Source organism: Miscanthus floridulus, chromosome 5 (assembly GCF_019320115.1).
Source record: "Miscanthus floridulus cultivar M001 chromosome 5, ASM1932011v1, whole genome shotgun sequence".
Classification (NCBI taxonomy): Eukaryota; Viridiplantae; Streptophyta; class Magnoliopsida; order Poales; family Poaceae; genus Miscanthus; species Miscanthus floridulus.
The window spans coordinates 89,841,583-89,866,622 of record NC_089584.1 but is presented as its reverse complement, the minus strand read 5'-3'; the positions used below and the strand labels follow the sequence as shown (position 1 = coordinate 89,866,622).

The following is a 25,040-nucleotide window of genomic DNA, read 5'->3' as shown; positions in this document are numbered from 1 at the left end:
GAGGGGTGGACCGCGTTTTCCCACCGCTCATTCCAGGGCGCATCATGATACAGGGCTGATTTTGTTGTTGCCAATGCTCGAGCATGGATCACATCAAACTGATTATCCGATCTTTACTTTCTCACCCTTCCACTGCTGCCATGAGAGGTACTCGGAAATGCACTAACCGACCGGCCGAGAGCTGAGGAGGGCAAAAGGTGCAATGTTTACTGTAGCAACCACATTGTCAAATCATAGATGAATTAGGCTTAAAAAATCCGTCTCGCAAATTAGTCCGCAATCCTGTGCAATTAGTTTGTTAAGTTATATTTAATAATTCAACATGCAGCTATATCAAACATCTAATTTGATAGTGGAGTAAACTTTAGGTGAAGAAACTAATCAAGGCCTCGGTCGATCGAAGGGAGTCATCCACTTTACCTGGTGAAGTGATTGATTGGGTTCTTCCAAAACAGAATTGGATTGTTTCTTCAGAATGCCACTGTTGCATTCTGTTCTTCACAATATTTGGCCTATCAATTAGTGGATAAAACTCTGGGGTTTGAAGCTCAGAACTTTAGAGTCGTGTATTTGCTTTTGTGTCATCAGAAGCTAAAGATGCAAATCGACGGGGACGGACCACCTACATTCGGATGGATGCACAACACCCCCATTCTGTTGCTTTTAAGCGAGCGCTCTTCTTGTGTGTCCAACTGTTGTACCTGTGCTTTACTCGTTTGCCGGTGGAGTGGAGATCGCATAAAGCATGCGACCCGTTTTCTCCCTCCGGTCTTTCTCACTAATCCGTGTACTTAGGTAGCGACGTCGAGGGCAATAGCCATCGGAACAGTCCAGAAAAAACCCTGGGGCCTGAAGTTGACCTCCTCTTGTATGATGGCTTTATGAACCATCGAATTAGTTTGATTAATTCTTCCTTCTTTCTTTAGAATAGGACCGCTGAATATTCCAGCGAACATTGATGAAAAAGAAAACAAAAACAGCTAGTGTTGCAGAAAGACAAGGCAAGGCTGCAGTGATGCAGCTGGAAAGAGGCTAAAGTGAGCTTCCCTCTTAGCCACAGTCAACTCCACAGGGCAGGATCGAAGCGGAGACTGGAGGAGGATAGGTAGGAGAGACGAAGGTGCTTTGCCACGTGTTGTCGCACATTGCCGCGATTTAAAGTTGACGACGCAAGTATATAGCACATTTGAACTTGCAGTAATAGCAGCTGTATTATACAAAATGGAAGCACGCACGCATGACACACCACTAGCCACTCCTTATCTGAAACATTTCGCTCTCACGGACTCGTCCCCATCGGCGAAGCTATCATGCGGGATCACGCCACGCCATGGCTCCACCCCCGCATGGAAAAGCGACGAACCGCCGCTCACATCTCGTGGCGTGGGGACTGGGGACACGGCCGCGCGCGCTGGACCCCCAGCACTCGCCCACTCTCGCACGCACACACGTGTACCTGTACGTACAACGCGCACGCATCGCATGCGACGCGGGGCTCCCGGATCATCGCTTCACTGGTGGCGGCTGCTGCTGCTGGACGCCGGCGCGGCCAGCGGCCAGAGTCGGGAGAAGGTGGACGAGACGGCGATGCCGGCCATGTTGAGCCCCTTGCTGCTGCCCCAGTCCGGCACGGGCACCCACCGCCACTCGCGGCGCGCGCGGTCGTACGACAGCCACACCAGGTCCCACGCGCCGCAGCAGTTGGAGATGAGCACCAGCCGGACCACGCCCTCCCGCTCCGCCAGCAGCCCCGTCATGACGGCGTACGGCTTCCGGAACCCCTCCACCAGGTCGCCCGGCACGCTGGCCAGCAGCTCCCAGTCGCCGCCCACGGCCCCGGCCCCGAACCCGTACAGGTCCACGCCCGTCACCACCTTGACCCGGGTCCGGCTCGTCGGGTCGTCGATCGCCGCAGACCGCACCACGGCCGCGCTCCCGTCGCCGTACACGTGCAGCCGGTCCCCGCCGTGTCCCGCGGCGGCGGCGGCGGCGTTCGGGAACCGGGGGCGGAAGAAGACCGGGCGGTCGTCCGCGCGCGGGCCGGCGTACACCATCACGCAGTCCGGCCCGGCGTGCGCCGCGCAGAGGTAGGTGCCGCCGTCTCCGTCTGGGGCGGCCGCCGGCTCTGCCCCCTCGCCCTCGGCCAGGACCGCCTCCGACTCCTGCCACGTGTCCGTCTCGGACCGGTACTCGAAGAGGAATGGCGTGTTGTTCACCAGCTCGGCAAACAGAAACCTTGCAGGGAAAAGCAACCATTTTTTACACTGACGTCAGATCGACATTGATGGATTCGTATCGAATTTTACTGCGGGTTAACTGTTGCTTGGGCACTGTTAATTTCTCGTACTATATGTGCCGTTTAGTAGTGACGAGGAATAATTGAGAATCCCCGCGTGGTAAAGGTAAAACTGGGAACCGAGAGCGAGGAAGTTTTTTCTATTTTCTTCCGTAATAAGAAAGACCCTCTCCGTAAGAAAAGGACAGGTACCTAAACCGGTTCGATCCGGGGGGATCGGCGACGAGCTTGAGTCCGAAGCGACGCCAGGAGGAGGTGCCGCGTGGGCCGAGCGGGGACGGCGGGAGGCGGCGCGCGGCGCGCGCGGTGAGGTCGACGACCACGAGCTCGCGGCGGCCGTTGGCGGCGAATAGGAAGGAGCTGGCGGACGCGGCCAGGAAGTAGAGGTCCTCGCCCGGTGGCACGGCGGGGGCGAGGATGGCCGAGACGGGGATGCGGAGCCATCGGCCCGAGGGCCCGTGGAAGCCCCTGATGGCGGCGTCGCGGGGCGGGAGCTTCTTGAAGAGGAGCAGCCACGCGGCGGCCGGGCCGCCGACGCCGGAGGACGCCGAGGAGAGGTGGTAGAGGCGGCGGAAGTCTGGGGAGGAGATGAGGCTGGACAGCGGGCGCGCCACGGAGCGCACGCGGAGGAGCTCCGGGACGGCGAGGCGGAGCAGGATCTCGTGGAGGAGCTCCGACGGGAGCAGCAGAAGCGGGCCCAGCGCCGTGGCGGCCGAGCTCGCGGGCGATGGGTCGTGGTGCTCGCCGGCGAGGGGGTGGTCGGCCATGGGAGGGGGGAGGGGGTTCGGTGAGGTTTAATTCTGCTTGGGATCGGAGTTTTTTGGGCTTCGCTTGTTTGGGAGAAAAGTTTTGTGGCGCCGCCCTTTTATACGGACCAGAGAGACGGTTTTTTTTCTTGGAGTCTTGTGGTTGTTTATCACGTGCGCTCAGCTAAATCTGCATTTTCTAGGGATTTAAGGGGGTAGGGGATTTTCTTTTTTCTTTGTTGCTTCCCGTTTTGTGGTTGGGATGAAAAGGGTGTGCTTGTAGGGCACTCTAGTAGGTTTTTCTATTTGGTGGACGGTGCATGATATCACTAATATGCATGATTTTGGCTCCGTTTGCTTCGCTGAAAAACAAGTCAAAATATTGTTCCGGCTGATTTATTGTGAGAGAGAAACACCATTCCACCTGAAAAAATAAGTCAAAAAGTACGGATTATAAGACAAACAAACAGCGCCTTTGTAGGTGATGCATGCCTATGATTTAATTTACTTGCCTGTGCATGTTAATTCAAATGTTACACAGGAAAATCCTATGATCCAGGCCCTATGTGACACCAATACACCATCGTGTACTTTTTATATTTATAAAAGGGGCCTTTTTAAAATAAGTAGAATTCTCGGTTAGGAGAGGTATTATTTTTGCTCTAACTTACTGTTCAAGCCCATCATTTCCTAACAGTTAGTATTAGCAATTACAACGCATGCGCAAATCAGCTCGCAGGTTACCACCGTGCCTTTCGTGCAAGATAATTACTTAGTCTTGATGCTCAAGTAAGGATCGTTTTTATTATTACGGCCTTACTTGATTCTCTCTCGCAAGAAGTATTAGTACGGAAAATTAAAACATAACCGAAATTCTGGTTCTCTATCATGGAGGTACTCCATGTGGGGCCGATCCAAATACTCAAACCACATGAACGGCATGAACCGCATCGTCCGGTTTCCTCTCTATTGTCTTAAGAAGTCAAATATCTCACATTTAGTTAAACTTATATAAAAACTACCAATATCTATAATATATAATACGTATCACTAGATGATATAAATGTTGACAGTGTTTTTTATAAATGTATTTAAATTTAGAATTGATTAGATATTTTATGTATAGCAGTACATATAATGATCACTTTCCATTTAGCAAAGGGAAAACCGAACTCCACCAGGATGTTCTAGCCGGAACAGAGTGGCCACACCACTTGAACAATAGCCATCACAATTCATAAACACAAACTCTCCGCGCAGCCTCCGCTCACAAAAAAAAAGCGACGGTTGTGCCGTGAGCCCGTGAGTCTTTGACACGCATTCATAGTCTGTGACACTTTAGTTTATCTCATTTCAGTATGGAACCATACTGATAGATCCTATAGTGGACGTCAGCGAGGGCCTCTCCCAGTTTTCCTATTTTTCTCCCCTTTTTATATTAGAAACAAGTACGTAGAGGATTCCAATAATCAGCATGTTTGTTGGTTTTAGCCAGCCCAAACCAGCCAGGCAATAGTGTTTTTCTCTCACAATAAACCAGCACCAGCCAGCCCAAACCAGCCCAGAAATCAACCAGCGAACAGGCCGAATAATAACACTGTGTGTGAGTGCGTGAAGATGGGAAGGAGAGAGGAAAAGTCACATTCGATCTTCCATTGCATTTTCAGTCATGCATCGATTAAGGCGCCATGGAGTGAGGAGCCAAGAATTTCTCTTCTGCAAGGAAGCAAGCTACTCCTATATATCAGGAGCTCTGGAATCCTTTTATGTCCAAGCAACTGTTCTTTTTATTCTTTTACTGCTTAATTTATTTTCCAAGCCTTCTTCTTTTTAATGTATAGTATAACAAAGGTTTCCAAGACTCATGTTATCCGCAGACTGGTTGACCATGAGCTCGTGCTTGGATGCTCAATGATTATGTGGAACTATACAGCTCAATAATTGAAACTAGCTCCAGCATTAACTTAACTACTTCTAGGCATCAGCTCCTGCGCTTCATTGTGACCATATACAAACAAAGTCATTTGGACGTCACAGGACATCATATTTCTTCTTAGGGGTTGTTTGTTCCTCCTCCTAAACTTTAGTCGATGTTTCATCGGATGTTTGAGAGATGTATGGAGTATTAAATATAGACTAATTACGCAGTTTGCGACTAATTTGCGAGGCGAATCTTTTAAGCCTAATCAGCCCATGATTTGACAACGTGGTGCTATAGTAAACATTTGCTAATGACGGATTAATTAGACTTAATAAATTCGTCTCATGGATTACTGACGGATTATGTAATTTATTTTTTTATTAGTATCCGAACACCCCATGCGACACCCTCATGTGACACCTCCTAAATTTTAGTCACTGATCCAAACACCCCCTTATTATCACAGTGATGCGCATCCTTTTAGCTGATGACGGCGTCACTTAACTGCCTCCTGAAACTAACATAAACCAAGAAACTTTGAAAGAGAACATACTGGCCCCGTTCGTTTCGCTGAAAAACAAGCCGAAACACTGTTCCGGCTGATTTGTTATGAAAGAAAAACACTGTTCCAGCTGAAAAAACAAGCTGAAAAAGACGGATTATAAGAGAAGCGAACGGAGCTACAGTGGATATGTTAGGTAAAACAGATTAAAGTATAGCTTCATGCATGTCAGCATATACATAATACAGTCCAGCTGAAAAAACAAGCTGAAAAAGACGGATTATAAGAGAAGCGAACGGAGCTACAATGGATATGTTAGGTAAAACAGATTAAAGTATAGCTTCATGCATGTTTTTTTTTGAGCGGATGGCATTTATATCAGGTAATAAGATCGGCATAGCTTTTGCTGTCCTGATTGTACGGTTCCGGGGCCCAAAAATATTTGCAACTTTTGACGAAGATAAGCGAACCAAAGATTATGGTCAAAGATTAGCTGAAGATGCTCTCATGCTTCCCTTGTGCGCGCCTCTAGCTCGCTCCCTGAGCAAGCTGAAGCTCTGTCTGTAAGAGAAGCCGAGCTTGATCCGCATGCAAACCTCTGTAAATCTTGCATCAAGGCTGTGAATGTTAGCTAAATTGCCACGGCATGATCAGCCAGGTTAAACCCCTTTTTAGCTAGTGAAATAAGTTATAAGTAGCAGTTAGGACAATATAATCCGTCAGTATCTTGTATGCGTGTTCAGTTTGTGCACGGAGCAGTTGTCTTTCTCATCAGCAACAGACTAAAATAGCTCGGCCGTGATTCTGAATCATAGTGTAATTTTCAGGCAACAAAGTAGCTCCAACGCAATGGACGGAATCATAGTATAACTACAACTCGCCGTGATTATAGTGTAACTTTCTCCACAGGTATCTGAGGTCGCAACATACACAATAGACAACACGGATGGCCAGGTTAATTAGGGACCCAAACCGCCTGAGGAGTCAGTCAGAAACCATGGCCTCCAGCTCCAAGAAGAGGGCCAAATTAACCCATGCGGGCACCAAACCAAACGACGGCGGCAGTCACTTCACCCGAACTGCGGAGTGAAATGGTTTCTTTACCGAAAGAACACAGAAAGCGAAAGACTGCACGCGACAGTGCTTTTTTTTCCTCTCTTTTCCTTTTTATTGTTCTATACTACACTCTGAAGATAGTGACAGGAATGTATTATACACTATACAGAACATCATCTTTTAAAAAATGTTTCGTAGAGAAAGAGAAGAAACTCTGATGACAAAAGCAAGCATGCGCGCCGATGGAAACTGATTTGCGGTTGATGCGTGCCAATTAGATTTGGAACGTCCACGATGATGTCAAAGAAAGGCCCGGGGTCACTATTTAATCATCCAATTAGTACTCCTACGCGCCAAATTTATTGGACAACCTCGCAAAGGTTGGGCTATCAGGTTTCAGGTTCATGCATATGTTGCTCAGAACATAAACTTATTAGTGGATTAGGGTGTGGACTTGCAGCAAATCCATCGCTCAAGTGGAAGGCGAGCGCTGAGCTCAAGCGGATGTGGAATCTCGCTGCCCGATTGGCCGCTCTTGTTTAAGCCCAGCCCTTTGCCTTAAAGGTGCTGCTGTCAAGGTGCGTTGTGCCAAAAGGGGACCTAATTTCCTCCACTGAAGTTGCGTTAGGAGGATCGATCGATGGCTACAGCTTTTTGTTATGTGATGTCTTGGTCGGCCGGCCGGGTCCTCTTGGCCACCCATCAATTCCACGTAGGATTGATTGACGGCTTCTGTTGTCTCGTCTGCCTGGGGTTAGGACCTGGTGTGGGCCCCACGTGTGTTTTTGTTGAGAGAAGGAGACGAGAGCATCATCCTCTGCTACCAAGTCAACTTATCACGGGGAGTGGAAGGTGTGGTTCCCATCGACCATATATGCTTTTTAATTGGATTGGATTGGAAAACTGTGCGGAAGCGCAAGTTTGCTTCCCTTGCCTATGGGCTATAGATCTGCAACAGGGCCTATATGTTATTTGTGTTTCCTCTTTAGTCGTATACTCTCCCTTTGTTCCAAATTATATTTGTAGTAATTTGAACAAAGGAAGAGTACATGTTTTTATCTATCCGTAGCGCATAAATGAAATTTGCAATACGCTAGCAACTCGCTCGTCAATGAATGGTACTCGCTGTTCTAAATTATAAGTCATTCCGACGTTCTGCAATAAGAGCCTATCTGTTATTTGTGTTTCCTCTCTAGTTGTACTCCCTTCGTTCTGATTTTTTTAAGATACATACATACATACATACCCAGAACAATTTATAGTAATTTGGATCAAAGGTTAACTATCCGTAGCACATAAATGAAATTTGCAATGAATGTACAATAATAAAGCTTAAAACTGGACCCAAATAAAATCCATATTGGCTATTTGGGTTTTAATCGCGCATGGCAATGTTCCTGAGCCAGTTCTAGCTAATGCAGGCTCGGTCAGAGTTGAAACTTTTTACAATGTCGGCCCTTAGTTTGAGTCGAGTTAAGCCCCCCACAGAGAAATTGGCCCATATAGACTAGACTGGACCACTATCTGAAATCAGCATCGGACAGTGGGAATGGGATTATGGGATCGTCTCTCCAGCCCACTTTGTTTGGTTGCAGCTACCTGGGTCCTAGGCCCTGCCAAGTGTAGTAGCGCCGGAGCCGGTCCAGTGATCTGGCATAGCCCATACCCTAGGCGTCCAGGCCCATCTCCTGGACCGGCGGATCCTCCCACGACGCAAGAAATTGCGGGCCATCATCCGTGGGCCGCTTCGCTGCGACACGCAAGGGCCCGCTCGACACGCTGCCATGCCAGCCCATCCGCCCAAGTGGAATGCGGCACGCCCGCCCCTTGTTTCAGCTTTCAGGGCGCTGTGAATCTGTGTGATCCTGCTCCGTGGTGCAGTGCGGTGTGCACATGCTGCTGTTTCGCGAAATCGCGATTTCCGTGGTGCCAGCAGTATGCCTGCCGTGGAGTGAATCGATCACGGGGGCTTCCTCGCTTTTTAGGGCCCCTGCCTACCCCGGCACCGGCAGTGGGTAGGGTACCCATGCATCTGCCTCCTGATTGGACGGACCCTTGGCCTTTCTTTCATGTATCACGAGAGGATTCATCGCTCACTCATGCCAATGCCATCGTTTCAATTGTCCTCCCAGCAAAAACAAACTTGGCTACCTGCTGGGTTTTCTCCTCCTCCCTAGTCATAGAGAATTATACTCTAGAGTGAGTAGTTGTGCCCCGAGGTGTTGGTCATGGAAACGTTTATTTAGGAGAGAGTTGGAGTGTCATGTGGTTCTGGTGGAGCACACTCGGTCAGTTTCGGTACTCGTGGCCGTGGACAGCCTGTGTAGTTTTGCAGTGCACAAGGACAAGTTGTCAAGATCGAGAGCTGTTCAAGTTCAGCACAGCCGCATATAGCCTAGCGATGCCCGCCGGCCAGCCGGCCACTGTCCTCGGTCTCAGCTCTGAACCCTGAAGCACGGCGTCTGCATGCAGCTGGGTGCTGGGTGCATTGCATTTGCATAGTGAATGCTTTTCGTGTCCTGTGACGCTACGGGGGTCCGGGTTTCCCTGCGAGGAAAACCCTGTGCATTCACGAGATGCCATGCCAGTGCCCGGCGCCGACGCTGCTTGCTTGCTCAGCAGTCAGCATAGGACGGACGGTACGCGGCCATGCACACCAGATCGATCGGTGGGTCCATCCGATCAGACGTCCGGGACTTGACCAACCAGCTTGCCGATGCAAACTGCCAACCTTTGCTTCCCTCCCTCAAAACAAATACAACGGCGTGTGAAGGAAAGCTTCCATATGGAGTACTCGAGTGGAGTAGAATCGCGTGATCTCTCAATGGGCGAATACATACACGTACGGCCGACCCCGACAGACAGGGTTCGGGGATTTGGGAGGCCGCAGCGCGTCGCGCGGCAGCGGCACCACCGGCTACGCAACAAGCGCGTCACGCCACGGAATATGGGTTGCCGGGTCGATCAGCCAGTGCCCTAATGCTATTTTATGCGCCTCGCTCGACCCGGCACACACAGGCCGCGACGACGATTATTCTGCACGGGTCTTCAGGGCGGTCAACAGGCCCATCACCAATGATGATCTGATCTCCGCCGGAGAATCTGCATCGACGACATCTCTACCTGAAAGCTGAGAGTTAAAAAAAAAAAGGGAACGGCAGCAGCAAGTACGCATCTTGCTGTCAGGCCAGCAGAGATCACTACGTAGAAAAACGTTTTTAGGGGTGGCTGGTAACTGTTTGTAGGGGCGGTTTGCCAGCCATCCCTATGAAAGGGTGGCTACAAATTATGTATTTATAGGGGCGGTTCCCAGACCGTCCCTACAAATCGATTTGTAGGAGCGGTTGGTACTGTAGCCGCCCCTACAGATCAATTTATACGGGCGGTCTGGGAACACCAGCCGCATCTACAAATCGATTTGTAGGGGCGACTACAGTACCAACCGTCCCTACAAATCATTTTTCTACCAAAAAAATTAAATTTACAATTCAAATTCGACGGAAGGGCTGCTTAGCATACAGTTATTCATCTTAGCACTTTCACAATGATATGAAAGACATGAAAATGATACTGAGATACATGGATGATTTTTCCTTTTTGATATCATAGTGCTTAGCATACAGTTGGTATGATATTCCAGGAAGTATCACAATATAAACTTTGGTGATATTTATGGATTACAGAACAAGTGAACACACAATAAATTTACAGAACAAGTGAACATGCAATATAAACTTTGATGTTATAATTAAGACTTCACAGGGACATATGTAATCCCTGGCTCCTATACTTACTGTTGTTGTTGCTGCTGTGGTGGTGGAGCTTGAAACCTTTGTGGTTGCCGCTCAAACTCTTGCTGTTGAAGTGCTATAGCTAGCTCTAGATCAGAGCTACAAGCATAGGAGGGCCAATGTGGTAGCGTTAGAATTTAGATAACATATGCAAAGTGACTCAGGAGCGCACATCTATGATGATTCAGCACGTTGAGCACATTCAAAATCATAGTAAGGCATATATTGGTCATTCAAGTACATGCTAAGCCGACAGTCCAATACACAATGACAGAAAAACCATCAAATAGTCGAAGTTCAAGAAAGTTATTGCGCTTGGTTAACAGCAACAATCAACAGATCAGAAAAGAATCTATAGCTTCAACTAGCATATCATTTATAGCCCTACTGACAGACATTTTTGCACAGTACCATTCATACAAGATTCACATGGTTGCTGAAATCCAAACTAGGGATGTTGTACACACACAACAATAAAGCACATTGAGAAAAACAGGTAGGAAGAACATACTTTCCAGAAGTGTTGTCAAATTGAGCAAGATAATCCTGTGAACAAAGATAAATTTGAACTAGTTAACATTAATGTACCTAATAACAACTACAGCAGTTTATTGATGTTATATATACAGCAGTACTCGTCATAGCTTGCTGTTCATTCCTTGAATCATTTCTTGGAGTTTCGGCCTTAAAGGGTGTGAAGTTGCTGGTAAGAAAAACCCCATCTCCATTCACCTAATGATTGCCAGTTGAGAATGAAAAAGATCAGTAAAGATTTTGAAATCAAACGAGAATTAAAACAATCACAGGAGTTAACATACCTCATCAACCTTTGCCATACCAAATCAGTTTGGCTTATAAAACCTTGATCAGTTGCTAGGAGATATAGACTTCCGTTGTACTGCAGAATAATATATACAAAAGAAATAAAGACAGCTCCAGTTCAAGTACTCAAATTACGGAAGAAGACACAAAGCTCACTTTCGTTAAGTCCCTCTTGTAAACAGAAGAGACTGCGACAATGAAATTTGACAATGTGATAAATGAGAATACAATTGAGAACATGTATTTAAACCATAGATTATTAGAAATATACCCATAGACAGTCAGCTGGTTAGCAGTGGTCTACAGAAAATTATCAATCAGCTCCCCTGAAAATAAATCAATTTAATAGGAACTTGCTTTGTATCTGGAAACATAAAAAAGGAAGTTGCTAAATAGTGAGAATGGCAGTGCAACAATAAAATAATCCCCAATCACACAGAAACATTCAGCTTGCAGATAATACAGATACTAATGTGTACTAATTTCAAAAAAAAATATACAGATACCAATGACTTCAGCATAATTATGAAGTATCCTCAGCTTATGGAAGCTTTTGCGCACAATCTGTCACTAACACAGATATAGACACAGACTGGTTTTATTATAAAAGGTGAATCCTGCATATTGTAACTTGTAAGCGATACTGACTTGCCAGGCACATAAATGCCATATAGAACCAATAAACTTAAGAATCAAAGATGGATCCCATAAACTATACAAAAATAGTAGGTACACTCCTAAAATCTTCTGGCATTACCGTATTTAGAAACTTGAGGTTAGATGAGAGCTTGGAGTATCCATCCTTGATCGACACATCAAGTCCCGTAAAGTGTGCAACAGCTGTAGGTGACCTCCTTCAAATTAGAACACACATGCTATCAGGAGAAGCTTGACTTAAAATGAATTCAAGTCAAATGAAATATTGAAATTATAACTTGCACCCAACAAACAGCGACAGGGACATACTCAAACAAAAGACGGGCCGCAAATGCTCCAGGACTGCTATCACCAAACCATTCAAAGCCCCATCGACCTTCCAGAAACGGCGACCTGCAAAGTAAATAGAAGGAATTCAAGTTAATGTAATATGCTTACACAGAAAAGCTTTTTTGGTCAGAATGAAAGAAAGTTCATCTCATCTTAGTGCTTAAATCATAGGGTTACTATGAAAATTATCTCAAGCAAGATACAACACATAATACGTTTTTTTGTTAGCCATAACACTTACGTTGTGGGGCGTGGTGTCGGATTCAGGCGTTCAAGTCCAACAATTCCCGCTGACCAAGGCCTCAAAAACCCCAGCATCTTTAAACTGAAATTGGTAAGAAGAAATTCACATACCCTAGTTGAGAAATGCCTCAAAAGTTCAGTATCAACTAGCTGTCATTTCACAAGTCGGACACACAATCATGGAAAAATATCATTTCCATGCTGAGATTGTTGAGAGAAAAAAATCAAAGTGAAATTTAGATTAAAATTGCAGGTTAGAATTTGACAGTATCGCCTACAATTTGGTACGGTGTGGGGACAAGAGCCTCCCGCAGGCACCGCACAGGAAGGTCAGCAAGTAGTACTAGGCGAGGGACTGAGAAGAGCAGAGGAAGAGCAAGAGCTCACGGCAAGGAGCAGGAACTCCTTGGCGGAGAGGCGCTCCATCTCGCGGGCGTAGCTGGCGGCGGCGCCCCCCTGGAAAGTCTGGGTCGTGGCTCTACAGCGCCCTGCGGAGTAGCGGGGGCGGCGGAGCGAGAGCTAGTTCTCTAGATCCGATACGCAGCAGCTTTGTAGGAGGCGGCCTCGCCGGATCTGGGGGCGTGCCACCGAGGTCGCCTAGCCTCCTTGGCGACGCCAGCGAAGGTGAGGCCATGGAGGGCCTCTCTAAATCAACCGGGCTTCGTGGGAGCCGGCCCCTTACCTGATCTGGCGACCGCTGGACTCACGAACCACCATGCCTAGATCTCGGCCTCCGTGGAGCCGTCGTGGTTGGGGGATGGGGAGGGATGGTGGCAGCGGAGGAGGAAGAGGGGAGGTGCGGTGGCGGCGTAGGTGTAGGGGAGGAAGAGACGGCGGAGGTGGCGACGACGGGGATGAGAGAGAGAGAGAAGGGAAAGGATCAGAGGGGAACGGAACCGGGCCGGGGACTGGGGACTGGCGACTGGGAGATATTTGTTGTACAAGTGATTTGTAGGGGCGGCTGGTGATTGAGTCGCCCCTATAAATCGTAACACCGGGGGCGGCTGGTGAGTGAGCCGCCTCTATAAATCGACCCTATTTGTAGAGGCGGCTCGTATTATTAGCCGCTCTTACTGTGCTATTTGTAGGGGCGGTTGGTCTAATGGCTTCTGAGCACGTTACTGTAGGGGCAGCTCCATCATAAGCCGTTCCTACAAAAAATTTATCCCATTGCTACGAACTGTTTTTCACATAGTGAATACGCACGACACTCCTAATGCCCGCTCTTTCAACTAGTAGTACTAATCTAATTCTAATCCCACTGTCCGACCTCGACATGTCACATTCAATGGAAAATTATACTACTAGCATTGCAGCCCCGTGCGGTTTCATTAATATACTCTTATATCATCGTCACATCGCATCCATCCATCGGCATTTCATATCACATACTACAGGTTTTTATTATTGTAAAAAGACAAATAGATACGCTCCTGTGTTTGAAAAACAAGATGTAAAATTTTGTTTTTTATGGAGTCAATCAATCACAAGATTATCTACTATTAGGTTTATATGAGATAGTATCAACATTTGTATCACTAGATATGTTTATTACTATATATATATATATATATATATATATATATGGAGAGGCTATTCAGTAGCCGGCTACAGAATAAGTTATTCTGTAGCCACCTCCATTTACCATAATTTTATATACTAATTTACCGTAATGTCAATACATATTTACGATAGTTGGGTTACTATAACACACGGGGGATATTTACCATAACGTTATATTAAACCACTTAGTAAGGAGTTACTATAATCTCGTAAATTAACATAGTAATTATCGTAACTCAAAGTGGCTACAGAATAAGTTATTTTGTAGCCAGCTACAGGATAGTAGTTCTATATATATAGAACTACTATTCTGTAGTTGGCCATAGAATAACTTATTCTGTAGCCACTTTGAGTTACGATAATTACTATGTTAATTTACAGTAACTCCTTACTAAGTGGTTTACTATAACATTATGGTAAATATTCTCATGTGTTATAGTAACCCAACTATTGTAAATATGTATTGACATTATGGTAAATTAGTATATAAAATTATGGTAAATAGAGGTGGCTACAGAATAACTTATTTTGTAGCCGGCTGCTGAATAGCCTCTCCCTATATATATATATATATATATATATATATATATATATATATATATATATATATATATATATATATATATATATATATATATATAGGGAGAGACTATTCAGTAGCCGGCTACAAAATAAGTTATTCTGTAGCCACTTCCATTTACTATAATTTTATATACTAATTTACTATAATGTCAATACATATTTACGATAGTTGGGTTACTATAACACATGGGGATATTTACCATAACGTTATATTAAACCATTTAGTAAGGAGTTACTATAATCTCGTAAATTAACATAGTAATTATCATAACTCAAAGTGGCTACAGAATAAGTTATTCTGTAGCCAGCTACAGGATAGTAGTTCTATATATATATATATATATATATATATATATATATATATATATATATATATATATATATATATATATATATATATATATATATATATATATTCCATGATTACTTATTCTGTATTTGGTTGGATTTGAAATTGATTGACAATCTTTTTTGAAATGAAGGGAGTATACGTTATTTACTAGACATGCATTGCATATATACAATAAGACCTCCAACTTCTTGTTCTCCAACAATTGCATCACTTCTGAAATCTGAACCAACTAAAAAAAGCGACTAGCATCATTGTTGCCCATATCCTTGCCCTAGCACCACATGCCCTACCGGACACGAAAGACATGGCAAGAACTCCATTGAACACCTATTGGCTAGGACAACAAGACCCTGTTGTTATATTGACTAACACTAGATCCACGCTTGTGTTCCATAAAGACAAATAAATAAGAGGAACCTCCATCCAAATGACACCACGACACGCGGAGGCAAGACATGTACCCCTTAAACCTTGACCAAATATGTCCTCTCAGCATCTTCAGAAAATCATAACTTCCAACGATAACCCCCAACAATGACACTGCTTTAAGTTACAGCTCCAAAACGGGAAGAGCTCCTAAGCGGTGCCTCTTTAGATTTGGTAGAAATTCAAATCCAAAAGTTTGCGCCCTCACAAAATCTACAAGCACACTAGAGAGAAAGTTACCACAACACGTAAGGAGCCGCTGGAAAGATATATTCCTAAGCTACCGCCCTAGAACCACATATATGTTTCTTGCAATGTCAAAAAAGACCCAAGGAGGAAACGGGGCAGCGCAGTAGTTTTTTTAGACTTCCTTTTACATTCCCTGAAAATTTATGAAATCGGATTTTATGATATTCTAATGTACCACTTCAAAGATACTTGAGAAAAAAAATATATGTTTGTAATGCATGTGCAAAACGTATAAAAAGTTTGAAATAACCCACGTGGCTCGTGCTAGCTTTACGTTAAGAAGGCCTAGGCCTTTAACTCTTCTATATAATACTCCCTCCGTTCCTTAATATAAGCCATATAGTTTTTAGCATCAATATTAACGCACGGCTTGAGAAAGGATGTGAGACCGAGAAAAAAAAAACCAAGCCATCTTTTCTCTCCCAATCAGATTGCTTCCTAAATCTAAGGGGTTGGTTGGGGCATGTGCTATGTACGGTGGGAAGGTTTCCAAACTAATCGGCGTGGGAGCTAATACGTACCTATATTTTGGAATTTTCTTTAAAAACCTATATAGCTTATATTAAGGAACGGAGGGAGTACAAATTTAACATGTCTCGTGCTACCTTTACGTTGTTAAGAAAACAATGAAATCCGACCAGTATCGTCACTTTTTGTTCGTCGCAAAGAAGGCCTGAATAACCCATGGGGCCTAACTCAGACAGGTACACCGTTGCTCTGACGACATAAGGTCACATCTCTTGGCAAAAGCCTAGCCTAAAGCATGGACGGATAGATGACTAGTTCACCAATGACCAATGGCGCCGTGCGCCGTGACGCTACTCGGCACCTAATTGATCTCACACTCGGATAGGACATGCGCTTTTAGCTCGGTAACGACAGGTTGAGTGATGCTTACTGCTACTACTCGTATTCAGGATTAGCACAACAGTCGAGCTGATGCTGCTTCGTCTGGTCATGTTTCACTCACTGGTTATCTCACCGGCGCGCCGCTCGCGAATGGTGCCTGCCGCTGGCAGTAGGCCGCCGTAGAGGTGGTGTTTCTGGTAATGCCGTAGTACGAGTGTACGACTAGCAGCAGCAGTGGGACACGGACAGCACGCAGCCCAACAGGAGCGTCTGGTTTACGACGTTGAACCCGCACCCGTGTCATCCACATCCACTTGCTTGATCCGTTGCATCCATCACTCAGTTTCTTGTTCCACCGTAGTCCGTAGCTAATGTTCTAGTGCACTATATATGCGGTTAGTGTTATAACGGCTGGTTGACAGAGGACAGAAACGAGAAATGGCGATGTTGATTAATATCGAACCACCTTAAGGCAAGGGCCGCTTGTTATGCACCACATTCGCTACAAAACTTTTTGAACCCACAAGGAATACTTGCAATCCCATATATACTCCCACGTACCCAAATGCAACCGTGTTTTGAATTTTGATGGAGGTCTTTCGTTTTCCGGCAGTGCTTTTCTATTTCTTACGTCTGGAAGAGGTAGCTTTCCCTTCGTGTGGGTGGTGATTTTCTTGTTTCCGCCTTTTAAGAATATCACCCAAATACAAGATCTATTTCACGTTTGATAGCGCTACAGACAAATGTTTCAATATCCATTTTTCGTCTTCTCCAACAACGAGACCCAAAAGAGAACAATTTCTACAAATGAATTTTTAGGAGAGAGGATACTCAGATTTATGTTATACCTCTCCTGACACCCAAAATAGGTCTGCTGTGGGAGACAGTCTAATTCATCAAAGTCAGCAGCAGCTCTCCGTTTTGTCAAGACCGATGGCGACCCTTCACGGAGTCACGGGCAAAGTTAGAAGCGCCCGCACGGTTTTACGGCAAGTCGATAGACTTAGCACACCTAACTCGGCCTGCTCCGAAAACTTGCACTACAAATCAAGCCCTTGCTACACGCTCGACTCTCGAATAATGGAAATCTTCACGTACGGCCGGCGCTGTCCAAGATAGAAAGCCGCAACCGACTGGCTGAAGCAACAGCAAGGAGGACCGTTCCGTTCCGGCCATGCAGCACGCCAAAAAAAAAGGTCTCGGGTACCATCGCTGCTCGACGCTGACGGGAGCATCTTCCAGCCTTGCCACCGGCCGGCTGCTCTTCCGTGCAGCATCATTTTCTGTTTTTTTTTTCCAGAGGAGAGGAGAAAACGGAGAGATAAAGAGGAAACGTTTCACATTTTTTGGAGGGCGCCCTCCCTCGCTCGAGAGATAGAAAGCAAGCTCTCTGTTTCCGTGACTGGATTTCCAGATGTGGAGATGGACGGTTGCTGAAATTATTCGGTTGGTGCCATGTGCTCCCGGGTACGGCATGTCTATGTGTGTGCCAAAATGACAAGCCTGCATGAGCTTAATTAGGTGAGCTTGCGCTTTCGGCAGTGCTGCAAGGTAGAGGAGTGAGCCTTATTAGGGGATGATGATGCAGGGGGAGGGGGGGTACGTACGGGTGCATGCGCCCCTATCACCAAATTCTTGTTACAGGGAGGGTACCCCTGTGCAACGACGCGTCCGGACCACCTGATCCATGGGTCCAGTCCAGCCCTCATTTCTGTTCTGCCCTTCCCTTTTGGACCACAGGCTGCATGCATCCGAGGCTAACGACCTGAACGCCCCTCCTGTGACCCTGGACCCGCATGACCAAAATTCTGCTCAGTGGGCCCGCAAAAAGGGGATTACGGAAAAGACCGGTATGTATTTTTTTTAGTGGAGACCCGATGTGTATTTGTATAGACCGTCTCCGACAGCACACGATACCCATTTAGTAGTATAGATCATCTACAATAAAAGGGTCACGCAACCTAATCTCGCCTTCTCCAACAGATCTTGACCCAAATCCACGTCCATCCCTCATCCATCGCCGCGCCCCTCCCTTCTCACCGTAGCGAGCCTGACGCCCCTCCCTCCACACTCTCTCCCTCCCTCGTAGGGAGCCCAGCGCCCCTCCCTTGTCTTCGGCGGGTGGTGGGCCCGGCACGCGCGGCTTCCTCCCTCCCTCGTCGCGAGCACGGTGCCCCCAGCCCGGCGCCCCTCCCTCCCTCGCCGCGTGGTGCGCGGCCCCAAGAGCGCGGCGAGCAGCGCGGCCCGCACTGGCAAACCCTCTTTCTCCTCCGACGGCTCCACGGCGGATCTAGGCCGCGCCTCTCCTCCGACCACGACACGACAACCCCTCCCTCTCCTCCGAGCATGGCGTCCGAGGGGCGGCGGCTTCGCATGGATCCTCGGCAGCGGATCTGGTCCAGGAGCGTGGCGTGGAGACGGGCCTCCTCCCCCAGCCAGATCCGGTGGCGGCGTGGCGCGGCCCCTTCACCCTCCACCTCCTTCCTCCCTCTCTCTCTCTACTCTCGACCTCCTCTCTCTTTGCCTCTCTCTCTCTCTCTCTCTCTCTCTCTCTCCACGCGGCGGCACCTCCGTCTACAGTGTTTTGCGTCGTCGAGAGAGACGACGCGTTTTTGCCTTCCGATTCGCCTGCGAGGCAAAATGACTACCTTGTTTGCGTCCTCCGTTGAGCGTGATTTTGGGACGTAAAACACTATTCATGATGAATTTTGCGTTTGCGTCGCTGTTTGCCTACCTAGTCTTACTACTGGTCTCTCGTTAGATATAAAGTGTACTCGTGAATTCTTGTATTTGATCTCTTCTTAACATTATAATAAGTATGATGGTTACTGTATCAAAGACCGCGGCTCTCAGCAAAAAAGAAAAACGGGAATCCTAATCCTTATTATGGAGAAAATGAACGTAACGTGCTACTTAAATTTTAATAAAATCCCAGTAGGGGCGACGCCTCCCGTTACACTCAAAAAAAATTTAGGAGATGCGTAGATATTGTTTGTGTGGGAACAATATAAACTTTCAAATACCTCACAAACTTTAATATTTAATTACCTTTTTTTTTCTCTTGATCATCATCTAAAAAAAAAGGTTCAGTTGTGATAAGATACTCGTCACGAATGTGTCATTGACACGTTGAGCTTTCTCTGAAGCAAATTGACCATACCAGTCTTAGTGCTTTTTGTACAGAATAACCGCCGACGTCAAAGAAGAGCACATCAATGCTTTTCTCTTCTAGGGACACACTACTGGTGGGTAGTGTGGACTTAGGACTTGCTTGACAAACCACGGGTCATGGCAAATTGGCAAGTGCGTGGATGAGAAACACGGGGTACGGTCGTCACTAACTTTCAAGATAAGGATGGAACTAGAGCTGCTAAACAAGAGACCGATTGAGCAATATAGAAGGTACACACTCATGCTTGTGTTTCTACAATAATCTAGGACTCCCATGGAGCATATTCCTATCTCATCTAATGATAATTTCTGTCCAACGTTTCTATTTGTTTTCCTTCTTATTAAATTGCATAATCTCAATATAACACATTCCTTTTGTTCTATAATGTAGTATATACTCACAAGATATTTTGAGACGGATCAAGACAAAAATTATAAAAGATGCATATAACCTCACCTCATTTTCTAATCAGTTTAATTTCCACTTGTATAGATGTTGCCATCCTCTTGAATGCGTGAGTAAAGGAGATTGTTTGATAAATGGTAAGTACAGTATTGATTTGTCCTTCTATATCCCCCTACACCCCTAAAAAAAGTCCATTCTATTTGGGTACAACTTTTGAATGTCTATAAACTATATTGCAGGTTGGTGGACGGTCGCGAAGCAGTTGTTGATTTGTAAATAATTGCCTACCCTTTATTCGCTAACAATTGAGTCAATTAATTGTCTGAACATATATAGAGTCAAAATGTCTCAAATAGGCATAACTTTTCCATGACAAAATCAAATTAATTAGATAATATGTTGAAAAATAAAATGTTCGTCACCACTCACCACAACAACGATGGAGTTAAATTGAGTAGGTTGCAGGGAAGTGTATTTACAGCGAACAAACATCCACGTATCAGACAAAGTATGTTCTATGCTCGATGTGAAACAAATTAAGTCTTTGATGTGCCATGTGTCTAGTCGAATTTCTTGTGTGATCGATTGTCAGAACCATAGCGTAAACGTTTAGCATCTTATATTTGCCTCCATCTAACCAACTATTAACCAATACACACTTCACAGTGGTTAACTGGTTATGCCTTTCATTGTCTTACAGTTACAGACACACTTGAGCTAAGATAGCGTTTGGTTCAAGATATGTAACGTTAATGCATTGCGAAGAGATAAGAGGTAAGAAATGTGTTTATTGTTTCGAGTCTGGCTATATTCTGTTACATTGTAGTTAGATGTCAGGCTATTCAAATCTGATCCCACCTCTCTCCGACTGTAATTGCATCCCTTTCCTCAACTCATATCTCCAGGTTCGAAGCCACAAGCAATGGCAAGGTTTTTCAGCGGCCATGGACTTAGAAATCCACGACTTTAGCGAGTAGGAGTTCGATTCAAGAAGTGGAGGCCGATTTCAAGAATCTAATTTGGCATTGATTTGAGATGTCTCTACCCTTTTACTAGAGCTTCGAGGTACAACAATGGTGAAGCGGGGCAATAAGATTATATCCTCTGGACCTAAGGAAAATCAAGATATGACCATCATTAAGTGTTTGCCAATATTGATTTGCCGTGCCAAAGATCTGTAAAGAGTTGCCTATAATTTCTTTGCTTATCATGGATACTAGTAGTAGTTACCAACATTTCAATGGATCCACTCGGTTACTTGGGCAATCCACCAACATAATTTTGCCATGACCAAATCTGTTTAGATAGACAATTTAGAGAACAAAGTGCCCACTACAATAGTGACCCTATATAACTGAACATGTGACTATACGAACCAAGCATCAATATATCTGACGAAACCTGTGTTCTCTAATGTTAGATACTCCCTCTGTCCCTTATTGTTTGTCGTTTCCAGTTTTCGTGCCACAAGTTTGACTCGATTTATAGAAAATACGTGCAATATTTGTATCTCCAAATAAATTTATTAAAAAACTAGATTCAAATATCTTTCCAATGATACTAATTATGTACTATAAATATTAATATTTTTTAATATATATTTAATCAAAGTTGTTTCTTGGGAAGCGCAAACGACACATAAAAAGGGACGGAGGGAGTATAAAACAAGGCATTGATGTGCATGTAAACATAGGCCTTGTTTAGTTGGCAATTTTTTGGGGAAATGGTACCGTAGCACTTTCGTTGTTATTTGGTAATTAGTGTCCAATCATAGTTTAATTAGGCTTAAAAGATTTGTCTCGTAAATTTCGTCTAAACTGTGTAATTAGTTTTATTTTTTATTTATATTTAATGCTTTGTGCATATGTCAAAAATTCGATGTGACGGAGAATCTTGAAAAATTTTGCAAAATTTTGGGAATAGACTCGAGGCCAAACCAAAAATCTACGAACAATAACCTGCCGCGTCATTGTGCTGAGGCCACTCGTTTTTCCCTTATTACTATACTTTGGGAAGGAAGGTTGTGGAGCGTCAAACAGTGAGGAAACTTCCCACGGGGTACTGTCTCTCGTCCTCAGTTTGTGTCGTAAAATCCGTCCTCCCTAGTCCCACGGCATGTGATCGTATCTTTATCTGCGGGCATTTAAATGGATAAGAATCCATCCTCGACGGGTATAGCGAGTACGGGAACGTTCTCTGTTTACCCATCCCCGTTACCCGTTAGAGAACCCCGATTATTTGAGCTGTCATGCGAGTATTAGGCAAAAAAAAAAGCTCAACATAGGTATTTTGGTCCAAATCTGAACAATCATATATATAGTTTGTGTGTTCTAGGAACTCTAGTTTAATTTTTCCTCACCATCTCCGTCAGCAGCACAAGCACGCCTGCCTCACGAGCGCTCGTGTCTTTCGCTTCCTCAGTTCGGTCTCTCTGCCATCTTTGCTCATCCTCCTCGCAACCTCGCTCCTTTTCCTCGGCATCTCTATGACTCCGACACTTATACCCGGGTGAAGAAGAAACGTCTCCGATTGTAAAGCTACGATCACAAGTGTCCTTGTTTATTGGGTATGCAGTACCCGTCGGGTATCTATTACCCGACCGATGCCCGACGGGTACAAAGATGAATAAAAATCCATACCCAAGACAATTAACGGAGACGGAAACGGAATGAATTCGGGAAGAGAATGCTCAGACGATATGCGACCGGTACATCCCGTTGCCACCCTTAGTCACAGACGAGCGAGATCCCCACAGACAAGTTGAGGAAACAGGAATTGACAGAAGGAGCAGGCAGGGCCGTCCGCCCCGTGCTCCTGCCCGCCTCTCCACGTGTAACCGACCTCCCCCGGCGTTTCCGACGTCACCGCACCTCCGGACCTCCCTCCCCGCACCTTAACCCTCGCCCCTCGCCCCCGCACCCGCCCCCGCCCCCGCACCCACCCGGTCGTCATCATCAGCCCCTCACCTCACTCACTCCCCTCTAGCCTAGGCTCTAGTACATCACTCACCGCCCGCCCGCCAAGCGCGAAGCCGTCACTCTGCTGACCGCTTCACAGAAGAGCAGAGCACGCCACCGAGCCACACCCTCTCACAGACCCATGGCCATGGGCGGCGCGTCGTTCCCCTTCCAGTGGCCGGAGGAGCCCGCGGATGCTGGGCTCGACGACGTCACCTTGCCTCCGCTGCCCACCGCGGTGCCCGACGCCGCCGGGGTTGCTGCTGCGTACTACGCGGACATGCACGCGATGCAGCACATGGAGGCGCTGCCCGACTTCGCGGCGGCGCTGGCGGCGATGCGGCGGGAGGAGGAGGAGGCCGCGGGCATCCGCCTGGTGCACCTCCTCATGAGCTGCGCCGGCGCCGTGGAGGCGGGCGACCACGCGGGCGCGTCGGCGCACCTGGCCGACGCGCACGCCGCGCTCGCCGCCGTGTCGCCCACCTCCGGCATCGGCCGCGTCGCCGTCCACTTCACCGCCGCGCTGTCCCGCCGGCTGCTCCCTCCTCACACGAATTCGCCTCCGCCCGCCGCCGAAGTCGCCGACGGAGCCTTCCTCTACCACCGCTTCTACGAGGCGGGGCCGTACCTCAAGTTCGCGCACTTCACGGCCAACCAGGCCATCCTGGAGGCCGTCCAGGGCTGCAGGCACGTCCACATCATCGACTTCAGCCTCATGCAGGGCCTCCAGTGGCCCGCGCTGATCCAGGCCCTGGCGCTCCGCCCCGGCGGGCCGCCGTCGCTCCGCCTCACCGGCATTGGCCCGCCCTCCCCTCCCGGCCGCGACGACCTCCGCGACGTCGGGGTCCGCCTCGCCGACCTCGCGCGCTCCGTGCGCGTCCACTTCTCCTTCCGCGGCGTCGCCGCCAACCGCCTCGACGAGGTGCGCCCCTGGATGCTGCAGGTGTCGCAGGGCGAGGCCGTCGCCGTCAACTCCGTGCTCCAGCTCCACCGCCTCCTCGCCGACGACCCTTCGTCCGACGACGCGCGGCCGCGGGCGCGGGCGCCCATCGACGCCGTCCTCGACTGCGTCGCCTCCGTGCGGCCCAGGGTGTTCACGGTCGTGGAGCAGGAGGCCGACCACAACAAGCCGGGGTTCCTGGACCGGTTCACGGAGGCGCTCTTCTACTACTCGGCGGTGTTCGACTCCCTGGACGCCGCCAGCGGCGGCGCGGGCGACGCGGCGGCGGAGGCGTACCTGGAGCGCGAGATCTGCGACATCGTGTGCGGCGAGGGCGCGGACCGCAGGGAACGGCACGAGCCGCTGCGGCGGTGGCGGGACAGGCTGGGGGGCCCCCGCGCGGGGGCGGGGCTGGCCGCCGTGCCGCTGGGGGCCAACGCGCTGCGGCAGGCGAGGATGCTGGTGGGGCTCTTCTCCGGGGAAGGACACTGCGTGGAGGAGGCCGAGGGGTGCCTGACACTGGGCTGGCACGGGCGGCCGCTCTTCTCGGCGTCCGCGTGGCGCGCGGCGGAAGAGAACAATCAGAGTGACAGCTGCAACGCGGACGGCAGCAGGAGCAGGAGCAGCGGCAGCGCCAGTGAGGAGAGCAATATCAGCTGCAGCAGCTAGGGCATGGGTATCCCAATCGTAGTTACTGTAAATTCGGTCAGGGTAGCGGGGTTGGTTACTGTAGAATCTCGGTGCGCGCGGTCCAAATGCTTCGATTGAGAGCGTGGCATCCTGCCATGGCATCGGTCGTAAATGGCAGGCTGAAATGACATGAAATTCTGTTAGGCATGTCGTCATAGTTGAATAAACGGCACCCTGGAAAACGCCATTGCAATCGTGGAAGCTCTAGAAACACTTGTTCCCTCGCGCGCTCCCCTGGATTTGTTCTAGAGAAACTAGTAGCTTTAGGCCGTGACTGGATGCTCGTCAGCATCCTCGCCCCATTCCTCCTGCGTCTGCGTGGCCTGTTGAAGTGTTGAGACATCGAACATAAGAAGACGCCGTGGCATTTCTGAGCTCGTGACAACGGTACCAAGCAATACGTGAACCCCATCGAGTATATGTTTCATCATCACCACTGTTAAGAATGAGAAAAATATACCGTTTTTTTAAAATCAACAAGACAACAGCCA

The 25,040-nt window shown here is 47.5% G+C and overlaps 2 protein-coding genes across 2 annotated transcripts; one reads left to right on the top strand and one right to left on the bottom strand.

The window, feature by feature from the left end:
* Nucleotides 1-1,171: 1,171 nt before the first annotated feature.
* LOC136450213 (uncharacterized) lies at nucleotides 1,172-3,063 on the bottom strand. The gene is made up of 2 exons (XM_066450578.1): nucleotides 2,489-3,063; nucleotides 1,172-2,235 (listed from the first exon to the last, which is right to left on the bottom strand). The coding sequence occupies exons 1-2, from the start codon at nucleotides 3,061-3,063 to the stop codon at nucleotides 1,512-1,514; spliced, it is 1,299 nt and encodes a 432-aa protein (XP_066306675.1). The 3' UTR covers nucleotides 1,172-1,511.
* Nucleotides 3,064-22,507: 19,444 nt separating this feature from the next.
* On the top strand, nucleotides 22,508-24,771 carry LOC136452576 (protein SLENDER RICE1-LIKE 1-like). The gene has a single exon (XM_066453184.1). It carries the CDS (start codon nucleotides 23,062-23,064, stop codon nucleotides 24,526-24,528), a length of 1,467 nt encoding a protein of 488 aa, XP_066309281.1. The 5' UTR covers nucleotides 22,508-23,061; the 3' UTR covers nucleotides 24,529-24,771.
* Nucleotides 24,772-25,040: the final 269 nt, after the last annotated feature.

Coding starts and splice junctions, on each gene's coding strand:
- LOC136450213 (XM_066450578.1), bottom strand. CDS start 3,063: ATGGCCGACCACCCCCTCGCCGGCGAGCACCACGACCCATCGCCCGCG. Junction 2,236..2,488: donor CCCGGATCGAACCGGTTTAG/GTACCTGTCCTT, acceptor TTTCCCTGCAAG/GTTTCTGTTTGCCGAGCTGG.
- LOC136452576 (XM_066453184.1), top strand. CDS start 23,062: ATGGCCATGGGCGGCGCGTCGTTCCCCTTCCAGTGGCCGGAGGAGCCC.